The sequence below is a fragment of the Brachionichthys hirsutus genome, chromosome 8, assembly GCF_040956055.1.
Source record: "Brachionichthys hirsutus isolate HB-005 chromosome 8, CSIRO-AGI_Bhir_v1, whole genome shotgun sequence".
Taxonomy (NCBI): Eukaryota; Metazoa; Chordata; class Actinopteri; order Lophiiformes; family Brachionichthyidae; genus Brachionichthys; species Brachionichthys hirsutus.
In genome coordinates this window covers 4,173,141-4,185,826 of record NC_090904.1, presented here as the reverse complement: position 1 = coordinate 4,185,826, position 12,686 = coordinate 4,173,141, and the positions used below count along the sequence as shown (strand labels likewise).

The window sequence follows — 12,686 nt, the reverse complement described above, 5'->3', positions numbered from 1 at the left end:
GACAACCGCAGCTAGAAATCGGGGTAATATGATGTAATGTGTTTATGCAACACAACCGGCAGGACAATATTTCACCGGTTAAACCATCTGGACCAGTAGCACCAAAGGGAGCAGGATTGAACAATGCAGGGTCTCCATGACTATTTGGAACGAGTGTGATGTTTTGTATTACTGATCATCTGACATCAGTGTCCATACATACAGAATCTCCAGAGTCCATCGTACGTGCACGAGTGTGTTGCGTGCATTCATCTCTGTATACCATAGATGAGCGATAGGGTTTCTCCATAAGCCGGTCTGGACCTTGCATTCCTCTTTTCGGGTGCAGGCCTTTTGGCTAATCTGGGAAGAATGTTGGCTGCAGACACACATGTGTTCCATTAAGTCCAGATCTGCGTAAATAATATAAGACGGAGCAGCTAACGTTACAGGTAACTATACCCCCACAGCTGTGCTCATGGCTTGACAGTGCCCCACCACCCCACCTATAAAAGGACAAAGCCAGTGCTGATTTCCTAATGAGTGGGGGCATCACAGCGTCCACTGTGCTGCAGGCTGCTGCTTTGAGAATTATTAAATTGATGAATATTACATAATATGGTTTGACAAATATTGGATTGTTTTTGCATATTGAGTAGAATGAAGACCTGTTTATGCATTATAAAATATAGAGAGATAACTGCCCCCTTTCATTCAATCATTCCTGATCCAAAGTCCAAACCACAGACATGTAACCATAATTAAAAAAAAGATCCTAGATCCATCCCCCCCACCCCACCAAGTTTCATCAAAATCAGTTGTCAGGGGCGATTCTCTGTCATCCAGTTCATGATAGATCTCTGTGATGAATCAAGTCTATTGGGCTTGTAGGAACAGCTTGAAAGATTTGTGAGACACTGTCACAGGCGTCGTGTAAAAAAGCAAACAGACAACCAAAACAAATGCGTCCCTCCCTCCATCGTTAATGATTCTTCACCCAGAACCATCATTTCTTTTGTCTCCCTGCGTTGCTTGTAGCGATTGGGTCGACCCCGTCAGGAGACAGGACGGTGTTTGCTTTTGCCGTCTGCCTGGGGAAGTCCCCCCTTGTTCTCAAACAGGGCTCGGCTACCGTAGCTGATATACTGCAGCTGCAGAGGATGCCAGGCTCTTCCTGGTGTGGTGCAGCATCTTCCTGTGGCTGCACACCAAAGTTTGTCAGAAACTGAAGTGTGAGCTGCACAGTGATCTATATATATTTAGGGCTTTATGTAGTTACCTTCAGTTTTCACAGAGAGGATTGGAGTAGAGTGAGCAAACAAGTGAACTCTGCCTTCTGCAATCCTTGGCGAGAACTACTGTGTGGGTGTGCTGGATTAAAAAAAAAAAAGAATAAGTGGTTGGACTAGGCATGGAGTGAAAGTCAGGATGGCGAATGTCTGGTGGCATCTGGTTTGGTAGAAATAACTTAGAAATCCAAAACCAGCCTGAAAGTGAAATCGAGGTTGCCGGGGTGAAGAGAGGGCCAGAAAACAAAAGGGACTTGTCAAAGAAGTGTAGAGAACAATGCTTGATGCACTTGCAAACTGTTGGGAGCCAGCAAGGGAAACGTGAAGAGTTTGGCTGTTGCTGGTTCTGGGTGCCAACATTCCTAATGAGTCTGTCAGGGCCGGTTAGAGCAGCCAGGACTGCTTGCGTCCCCTCCAGGCCGCAGACAGCTGTTATTAGCCCCGTAATGGCATGCCACAGGGCCAGATTAGCCTGGCACACTGGAGAAATATCAAACATTCACTTACTCCGGCTTCTTCCCTGGCTAACGCAGCGATTCCGCGAGGCATTCATTTAGCTGCGATGCTGGCAAACTACCTAACAAGCCACAGAAGAAAAAAAGTCTCCACTGTAAAAAAAAGAAAAGAAAGAAGAAATGTCTGGCTAAATCAAACACCGTGTTTGATTCCAGTGACCTGGAATCGCACGCTTGGATGTTAGGGATATGTGCATACATAGCCTAAATATACACACGCATTGTCTGGAAACTGTAAATTCACATTTTTACAAAAAAAGCATGTCACAGATCCTGGAGGTTTCTGTGGATTTCTGCTTGGCTTTGGGGAACTTGCAGCAAAGTTGAAGAGGAGCGTTCTCTTTAATATTGCAGTGTAATCATGACATGAAGACGAGTTTTCTCGTCTGATTTCACCCTTCATAATGAGCACAGGAAATCAAAACGTTAAGCAGCAGGTACCGAGCCGCAGGGGGCGGAGCCAGCAGTGTGTACCCTGCGATTGATATGCACCAGCAGACCAGCTTTCTGTTCTGCACAGAACAATAATTACAGGGTATAAATCACAAGTTTCAGCCTTTAAATTTAAAGTTTGATGCATAGTGTGTTACACGCTGCACGTCTGGCATGCATTGCCTGTGGGTTGGTGGTAATTACCAATTACTCAGGCCTTTAAACAGTCTAGAAAAGGTGTATGGCGTTCCATTGTAAAGCTGACTTTGCTCATGGGTGTTGGATGTGTTTGCCTGCAAACTGTGACGTCCAGTAAAACTTTGGACCTTTTAAATATATTCAAATACTCTAACTACATCGCAGCCTGAGGCCCTGCCCATCGATGTATTTGCATCGCATTGATTCGATGTGTCTCTAGGCTGCGTGTGTGTGTGTGCGCACCATTGCTTTGAATGCATGTGTTGATGAGGTGATGATAAAGAGGAGGAGACTGTAGAAAGCAAGCAAAATGAAAGGCGAGAAATCGCTAATGTGATTGTATCCTCCCCCCCTATATGATCTACCTCCTCATCCTCATTAAGGCATTAAGCAGCAAACACAACGCAGTTAAAGTAGACATTCTAATGTCAATGAAAATGGATTTGATAATTCCATCACTTAGCAGTCAATTAATAGGAGGACAGGAACAGCGTGCTGCTGGCGAATAGAGACATTAGTGCAAGATCGACAGTATATCAAGGAATCACAGAGGTGCGGTGAGATGAGCGTGAAGTGGGGAGGGAGATAAAGGGAGGCAGTGCGATTTGGAGTGAATCCTGGGATGAACCCCCCCGCTGTGGTTGAAGGCCACGGTGTGAACCCCACTGAGCTGCACCATCGCTCCCTGGCAGGCGTCGCTTGTTGTGAATCATTAGCTTCCCAGCTATTGAGGGCTCGTGCCATCACGCTTTCAGCTCGTGCCGTGCAGGAAGCCACACAGAGAAGCGCAGGAAACCAGCCGGCAGGCGTCGAACCCACTGCGCTCTAATTATTAGCCGTGTAACACATGGAGTCAGAGGAGTACAGCGGAGCAGAGCATGGGAACCCCGACTACAGAAGCTTAGCCCCATTAGCGCCGACCTGATCCACTTATTGTGTCTGCACGGTGATGTGACTCAAACATGGCAGCCGGTGCGCCGCCTTTCAAACTTGACAGTAATCTGCGAAACTCTTAACACTTGCAAAAGAATTATGGTATGTTTGATTCCGGCACTGCAGATGAGAAAATACAACTTTGGCACCTTGGAAACCAAACTTGAAACACATTTAATTGTTTGCATTAATGCATTGATATCTGTCATGTTAAATTATGTGTAAAAAACAAAAACGCTTTCATATCTCTCTCCTCCTCCAGAGCAGATACGGTGCTGCAGACAGAGGTGTGAGGCTCTACAGTTCCCTGCCCATGCGCCCAAACCCGGATGGCAAGAGACTGCCCTCTACTGGGGTAAGACTCCTCTTCCTTAGCCCGCCCCCCCCAGCTCAAGCATCCCTTGATCTCTGAAAGGGTTCGATCCCATGACCGAAAGCAAGAGTCAACAACTGGGCTGGAATTATGGCCACCCCAGATCTTCAGACATGCGGACATCTTCCTCGCCAGGCTCCCTCTGATAGACCTGATCAGCGCCCCCTCCAAAAAAAAAAAAAACATCAGCGGCAACCACACGGCTCCAAATAAAGGCCCCATCTGACTTGTGGTTTGTGTGGTATCTGCCCAGTAGCTTGTCATTGAAGCGTCTCCCTGCTGCATGTGTGTTCTCACAGTACAAACAAATGCAATGACTTTCTGGACGCAGTGGTCACGGCTCTGACCCATTTAAGGGTCACAAATGCCTGTATTTCGGCACCTTTGGTCTGAGTCAGGGCCTCAAAGTCTCAATTGAACTGCTTCATTACATGATTAATCGTGCGGACGAAACGCTGGGAGGAGGAAAAACATTGATTACGGTTATTGAAGATTACTGCTCCAGCACTTTGACTTTGACAAAGTGCCAGAGCAGAAGATCTACTTGTGTTTGTGCCACCTTTCATTTATTGAAATAAAAAATATGAACGTAGTGTTTGTGAAAATCATAATTAGAATCTTGCTTGCTCAGCCCTTTATGTAACAAAGGGGAGAAAATGAAAGAACAATAGAGCGAAAGGAGATAATTTAATTTCATGTGTCTCCTTTTTTTTCATGTTTCATGCCATGCGAGTGCTTTTCCGAATTATCTCTTTGCTGCTCCGGGGCTCAATGAGAGGTGGAGAGAGAGAGAAAGAGAGAGCGAGAGCTGCGTAATATTGTTGGTGCGCACCTTTTTTTTAATTACAACTGAGATTGTATTGATGTCTCAGGCCATATGTCCTCAATCATTTATCAAGGGGAGGGGTGCTAACAAAGCATTTCTGAGAAAGCCATCCTGGAATCATACGTTATCTCTCGTGAATGTTGTTCATTGCTGCTCTGTGCAGCGACCCACTTACAAATCATGAGAACGAGTTCCCTGTCAGTACATGCACGAGATGTACACCCACTTTCATCTGATCCTCTGTTGCACAAATTAAAATCTGCATCTAACTCGGGGTTTACAAGCTGGTAAAATGATGGATGGACAGTTTCAAACTTTGCAACTTTAAAGTCTGCTGCTCTCACATTAGTCAGTATTCATCAATGACTGCATTTGGTCCAAAAGGAGACGCGTTACCTATATGTGTAGCAACGGTATGCTAGCAGACTGCAGCTACAGGCTGCATGGAATGAAGGAAAACACAAACCGCTGAACATGGAGGAAACCAGACGTTTTTCCATCAGGTGCTGCAATGAGAGCGAGTGTCTTAGTGCAACATGTCCACCCCCCCCCGATCCTCACCCCTAGCTCGACTCACCCCATCCTCCCCTTGCACACGCCTTTCATTTTTCCCTGATCTGTATCTTCACCACAACTCGCCATCCTCAGTTCAGTCAAAGGTGTGGTTTGGCACTCCACCCCTCCTCTCCTCCCGACCATCACCACCGCTTTTCTCTGTGTCAAACTAACCTCCAACCTCCACGTTTCCTGTCAAGGTGCGCTGCCCCCCCCCCCCCCATCCACCATCTTTGCCCCCGCAACCTTTTTCTTTACTTTCTTTCAACAGCAATTATGGATACATATGTCAACAGTTTTTTTTGCGATGCTTGATGCAGAATGCATGACAGAAATTGTGCGTGTGTGTGGGGGGGGCATTCACATCATCATTCCTTCATGCTCACACTTTTCAGCAGAACTCTAACCATAAAACCAAGACACCCTTTAAAAAAACAAAACCATCTCAATAGCAGCAGTCCCCAAACCTTAACTAAAGTAAACTAGACACAACACAGACATTCATCTGGCAAAATGTTGCTCCAGTCCCTGAAGTAGTTGGAAATTGCTAACAGAAACTACAGGAAGTGTATGAAACCTTTGACCACGGTTGTTATTCATTCCGCCAAGCTGTTTTTTGGGTAGAAATTAGTGGAAGTTAAAAAAGATGGAACTCCATACACCTTTTTTTATGTGACGTAGGTCGTAAGCTGATTGTCCACTTATCAGAAGGTCGCGTTTCGAGCCTTAACAAAGCATCATATCGTGCAAACACTGTGTGTTCCTCAAATGTCTTGTGTATGAACTTCATGGACTCTTTATTTTCCAGTACCACCCTGGCAGCTTGGCACATTCGATTCATATACCCACCATAATTTGCTGCGGTTTTAAACAGAGCAGCTGCGCAGTTTGCAAAGCGTTCCATGGGTAAATGTATTCTACATGCAGATATATATGCATGTACTGTGTCCTGTGGTCACGTTTTATTGTTATTTAAATGATAGGATGGGACTATATGAATTGAAATGAAACCAGGAACTACAATTAGAGTTTAAGTTGATGTACAGCGACTCTTGAAGCTGCTCCAGTGGAGGCTTGTTTTAGCTCTGCTTGGATAAGCATCAGTTTTGTTCTTTGCAAAAGTCAAACCATTTTAGCTACCATTGTTGTTGTTGTTGTTGTTTTAGCTCCGCTGCCTTGACAGTGATACATAGGGTGAAGGTTCAGAGTCTGCAGCAGAGATGACAGGATCATTTCAGAAGTCTCTCCTCCCACTCTCTCTCTCTTTCTCTCTCTCTCTGATTTGGAGTCTTGCATAGTCAATTATGTGGGGAGTGAGTGATGGAGTGGGGGCTCTAGCTTCCATATTTTGGTGTGATATTAATATTTCATGAGCACAATTCTGTAGCGAATATCTAAGAGTCTCCCTATTAAGGCAGCTGCAGGAGAGGAATGTGAGAAACACACACACTCTCACACACACTGCACATGCATACACAGACAACAGGGGTGAATCAGTCCGCATCAGGTACAGGTTGTTATAATTAGTGTTTTCCACATTTATTTTGGTGGGATAATAAGAGCGACTCATTTTCCCGTTTAATATGTCATGTTTGTTTATCTTGACACGGCTCACATCAGGCTGTACAGCGAGCGCGTTTGATGTTGGTGAGAACAGAGTGATCCTCCGCTGTCATTGTGCTAAGAATGGGACATTTTTAACCATCTGAAAAGTAAACAGAGCAAATGGCCTCTGAAAAAAACAAAAAGAAGAGAAAGCATAAAATCCTTGCCTTGATAGTTTTTATATTGGGAAATAGAAGTGGCGAGATGCCACGCTCCTTATTTTCTGCCTCTGGATGGGTATCAGGGATGCACCCTGATACCCATCAGGGTGCATAGGACCGGTTCTGTAAACTCCTGACGCCGCCAGATAATCTAGACCCAACATCAGGGCCGATCGAGATCCCAGAGCAGGTGAACCCCATGACGATGAGGATGGACGGATCGGTGTGAACTCTGCCTGTCATGTGAGTCTGGATTAAGGCCCACTTCACTGAATCCTAACAAATGGGTGCAGATGAAACCAGGGTGGAGGGAGCAACTGAAAAATATAGAGAGAAAGAGAGAACAGACATGCAGAAAGAACAGAGTAATCTTTACCCCCCCACCAGATATATCAATGTAGTTGACTTTCTCTGAAATTCAAATGCTAAAAAAGAAAAAAAAAACCCAGGGTTTTGCATTGGGTGGGGGTGGGGGGGTACGGAGAAAAAGACCTGCCATCTATGTATTAGTGCTCTGTAAATATTACATGAGTCCCACATTCGCTCCGTTGTTTGGCATTACTTCCACTGGATAGGTATATTATTTTAGAAACCATGCCTTGTTTATAGAGAGCCATGACCTACTTCCAGACACTACTCCCTCTCTCTCTCTCTCTTTTGCATTCCCTTTACCTCCCTTTCTCTTTCTCACATCTCACTTATCCACTCTCAAGCTGCAAAATCCCAACTGGTTGTCCCTGCTGAACAATTACAAGGCAGAGAGGCCCAAATGGAGATGTTTGTAGAAAACAACATGTGTATAATTAAGGTTTAATGAGCTCTTGTCAGGGTGGAATGTGCAATTAGATTGGTAATAAAAAATTCTGCCTGAATACTGGTGGCAGAGACTGAATGTGGAGTCAGCATGGCAGCGAATGAAAGAACAGTGAATTATTCTAAGCCGTATTGACAGAAGTAGACAGTGCTGGATGCTACATTTAGATTTAAATACATGTTGGGGTCTGAAAGACATTCCTTTTCCTTGCTGGTGCTAAATTGTGTGTTATTACTGTACTCGTGCACATATTGGTTTCTTGGGAAAGACGTTCTTAAACAGCTGGAGTTACGCTTTACTGCTGCACAATAATTAAGAAACAATAATTGTTATTCGAGAAGAAAAGGTCATTTACGTCAATATCGCCTGGAATAGAAAAGGTTGAGCAGGTTTTATTCCAGATTCTCCATAAATGGCTCTGAGCTATTGAGCATTCAGAGACCGCTGAGAGAAACACAGCACTCTGGCAAAGGCTCTACCGTCCTCTGAATGTATTATTCTAATCGAAAATGTTGAGAATTTAACACCTACGATGGGATGTTGGCCGTTGAAATGGCACAATATACTGGAGGTTAAGACACATTCGCTTTTAAACACACGGTTCAGTTGCCTAATCTTAACCGTAACTTAACCATAGCTTTTCTTCCATGACCGCAATATTTTCTTCTGTTTAAGTACATGTTAGAGAAAATGCAAATTATTTTACAAACCAGAGCACTGGATGTTATATATATATATATATATAGTGTATTATTATGTACTGTATATATGATACAAAATGATCCATCTTTTATGGTGATCAGTTTAGATGGATAAACAGAACTGAAATCATTTCCTTTATAGGAAACATTGTGCAAATAAGAGCCGTTATTGAATATTATCAAGCCCTGCTTGCTCTCAAGCAGCTGCCTCACATTTCTGTCTGTGTTTGTGCTTCGTCTACGATGGAAGGACACATTTTATGGAAGGACACATCTCCAACAGGCCCATCTTGTCTTTTTAAATAATGCACTTACAATGGAAAACAAAAACAGGTAACGTGGTGCTCTCTTTTCCGCTTTTCCTTGACTTGGTAACATTGACGCTCGTGGGCCTGGTGGAGAGGATTCACCGACTACACAATAAAATGGCGTTTGGCTCTTTCTGAATTACTTGACTAGGCTCTGAAAGAGACTTTTGTTGGCATCCTCTGGGGCTGCCCTTGAAAGGCTCCCTTTGTGTGTTAAGCACTATGATATAATGCAAGCGGTTTTAATAGATTTAATGGCACATGCAGACCGGGTTCTCAGACCCTGGTGTGATGAGAAGTCGCCTGTTTTTTAGGAGATCAGAACCACATTTTAAAAGAAATTAATTGTATGCCGACCTCATGTTGCTCTGGAAACACGCTGGATTTGATGCTACGTTAAATATTTGATCCACATGCTGATGGGTTCCTGTTGAATTTATATTCTGCATTACTGACAGAGCTGTGGCTTTTCAGCTCTCTGTCCATTTCTGAAACCACCCGAGTTGTGTTGGAAGTCAAGGTTAGGCATTGCGGGGGGGTGGGGGGGGGCGCTGAATGTCAGCGATGCGTTGGCTTTGTTTTCATTGTGTTAACAGGAGCACAATGGTACGATTGTGTGGCTATCTGAAACCCGACGCCCACTCAGGGCTTTAGGGGTCAGAGGTGGGGGAGAAGTGTGTGTGCGCCGTTGGCCCGGTGAGCTGTGCATTTTAAAATAAATATATATAGAAACCCAAGTAATCCATACAGAGTATCATGAAAACCATTCTGCTTCCAATCATGAATTATAATCCCCCCCCTCCCTTTGTTGCTTGCTAATCTGTCTCATTATTTTAAGGTGCCATTTGAAGAGTGGCTCACCTCTTGAAGCCCCTCGGTGTGATGGACAAGACCATAAAGCTGAGCAATAAACCTGAGATGAATGTTATATCTTAATACTGATAGAGGCAATTAAGTCCATCATAAGTGAGAGAGGGAGCACTCTCCTCGGGAGAGTCATTCCCCTCCGCGCTTTAACAGGATCTCCAGCTAAAGGCCTTATTTTACTTCTTCTCGAGCACAAATTGAGCAGATTTTTTTTTTCTGTCTGATCTGCCCTTTGTGTCACCATGCATCTCCCTTCTCTTGCACTCGCCACCCCTTATTTTTGCCATATTTGTCGTGGTAATGCAAAAAAGAAAGAAGAAATCTCAGCTACTCTGATTCATTATTTGCTCTTTCAGTCGAGAACGAAGGGACATTCTTCTTCCCCCTCGCTGCTTTCTGCGCGCGCCGGTTTAAAGTTAATGAAGACCATATTTCATCTGCATGGAGTTACACGGCTGGGCGTGGCCGAGCAGGTCTGTTATGGGAAAATAAATATTATGGAAGGTCTAACTTTGTTATCTTTATCTCGCTGGGATCACTCTGTGTATTATTGGACAGGATACATTACACAGACACGTTGGTATGCTCACAACGTCAGGGTGTATACAGTATACAAAAATGCACACACATAAGGAACACATAAAAGGTGAAATACATATGCAGCAGCAGAGACACACACACACTGGCATTACAGCTCACCATCCCCCATACTCTCTGTTCATTGGTTCAGTCTGAATGCATGTGTGTGTGTGACGCACACGCTCTAATGACCACAGTCCTGACACAGGTATTTTGACTGCTGCCTCTTTCCATCGGCACATTGACAGACATGTGATTTGTTACGGTGGGCTGGAAAACTAGAGCGGTACCTACCATGACCGAACGAGACTATAGGAGGAGACTTAAGTAGCTGCTGCATCATCCGTAAATGTGAAACATCCCTGGCTGCAGCGATCGCTTTGTCCAGTGAGCTCACAGCTGGGCTCCCAATGAGAGAAGTTAAGATTAAGAAGCAGTCAGATGTGCTACAGCTCCATCGCCGACCTCTCCGGAAATGTGAAGAGTCACGTGAAATCCATTATTTGTCAAAGTCAGGCGAAATGTTCTGATATGTTGCAAATAATTGTGAGGTCGTGCAGATTTTTTTCCATTACAAACGTTTTTGTTGAAAGGTTATTGGTTTGATTAGATAAGGCGGTTATATAAGTGATGCGAGAGTCGACATGTTTCCAGTTGAATGTACGACCAGCACATACGAAGACCTACAACAGGATTCCAACAGCAATATATATCTAGAAAACAGCAATAAAAAAGGACTCTTTGCAAATGTCTTATGATACAACTCAGCCCAGGAAACTTTTGCTATAGACACGGCTCCTCTGAAGTCTTGCTGAAGTCGATGTTCTCCAGTCAACAGTTGCTCTTTCCCCTCCGTGACTGTGGTGCACTTCCTGCATCAAACTGACTTTTGTTTGGCTTTACACAAACACAGAGCTATTTATAACATATCATCATTTTCTCTCTCTCTCTCTCATGTATTTACATTTCTGCTATGCAAACAGGAGTGTGGCGTCAAGTGTGCCAGTTGCACAGGCCTCACTCGTCCCTTCTCTCGCTGACTCCACTCTCATCTCACCGTAGCGTTCTCACCTTCATCCTCCCCTCCTCTGTCTGTGCTTCCCTTTGTTCAATTGTTTTGCTCTAGATTTGGCCGGTATGATTAATGACCTCAAAGCCTCAGGAAAGCAAACAGAGACACTACCAGATTGTCCTTCCTTTACAAACCTCCCTTCTTTCCCCCTCATATGTCAAACCGCTTGTATGTTCACACCAAGCATGTTTGGATCTCTGGGGGACAAAAAAAAGATATCTACATAATGCGAGTCAGGTTGTACAAGATGCAATTTTTATATGCATAAAACTTTGTCTTCTGGCAGACAACATCTGCCACCTGGCAGGAAGACCACTGCTGCAAATCCGCCATGCATTATTCATTTAATTTTACTGTGCCGGTAGTTTATTTGGTTTTTACAAAATATTTGTATAAACATTGATTTGGCATCACGTCTGTCGGTATCCTGAACAGCTTTTGTCATCTTTTTATCAGTATTAGATTATGGTGATGTTATCCTTTTGGCATGCAGCTACATTTACATTGAACACGTGGAACGCTCTACAACAAACCCTAAAGTTAGGCTTCTTCCCATCTGCTACTCTTTTTAAACATTTGGCGTTAAATCTCTGTTCCACAAATTGCAATTGTTTTAATTGTTCGCTTTCTTCTTATTTTGTATTGTTGTAAACTCGTCGTCATTGTAACGCCCTTCGAGTATAAATAAAGGTTTGAAATGAAATTTAAAAATTAGAATTAGGCAGACATCCAGGGGTCTCCCTCAAGGACACTTTGGCTGAGTGGGTGTTTGAATATAGGACATTATCTGAATTTTCAGGACCCACCCTGCAACAATCAGAAAAAAAGGAAAAAAATCAAATAATTTATTTCATGTTTTTCATGCAGAAACACTAAGTTTTAGGGCCAGGTTAGGGTTTTACAGAGATTTGTTAGCATGCATTAGCGTGTAGCATGAGTTCAGCACAATTAGTCAGTCAGCAGCTAAACAGAAATGCCAGGAAATGTTCATTTGATTAAGTTTTAAGCGTTCTGTCCTCAGTGGTTCTTTCACAAATGTCATTTTGCTCATCAGATGCTTTTTTTTTCTTTTTTACCTGCTCTGTTTTGCTCATTGAGATCTGATTTTCAGGTGTGAAAATAAGCTCCAATACGCCATTACATCAAGCACAATGTGATTAGGATGGCATGCGAAATCATTTTCTGGGAGCAATAGAGAAAGTGATTTCATTTTCATGGCAGAATGCGATGACTGTCCCTCCAGCAAACTGATAGCGCTATCAGACAGAAATCATTGCGCTGGAAGTAACAGTTCCATCAGAGGCTGAATGATAATGTGATGCGAGAATAACGTCTTCCAATTGAATAATGTTTGTTTGCTTGTTTTGGTGTTCTGCATTATAATAAACCAAATTATGTCTCGTTACTTCCTGTGAAACACGACTGTGTAAAAAAAAAAAGCTCCGCCCTACCAAGGTGCTGCAGCCACACACCCATCGC

General features: G+C 43.7%; 1 protein-coding gene across 1 annotated transcript in view; it reads left to right on the top strand.

The window, feature by feature from the left end:
• Nucleotides 1-12,686, top strand: part of tox2 (TOX high mobility group box family member 2) — an 81,978-nt gene that overhangs the window by 22,062 nt on the left and 47,230 nt on the right. Inside the window, exon 2 of the mRNA XM_068742815.1 lies at nucleotides 3,609-3,701. Within this exon, the coding sequence (XP_068598916.1) occupies nucleotides 3,609-3,701 (93 nt within the window). The remainder of the gene's footprint in view (nucleotides 1-3,608; nucleotides 3,702-12,686) is intronic.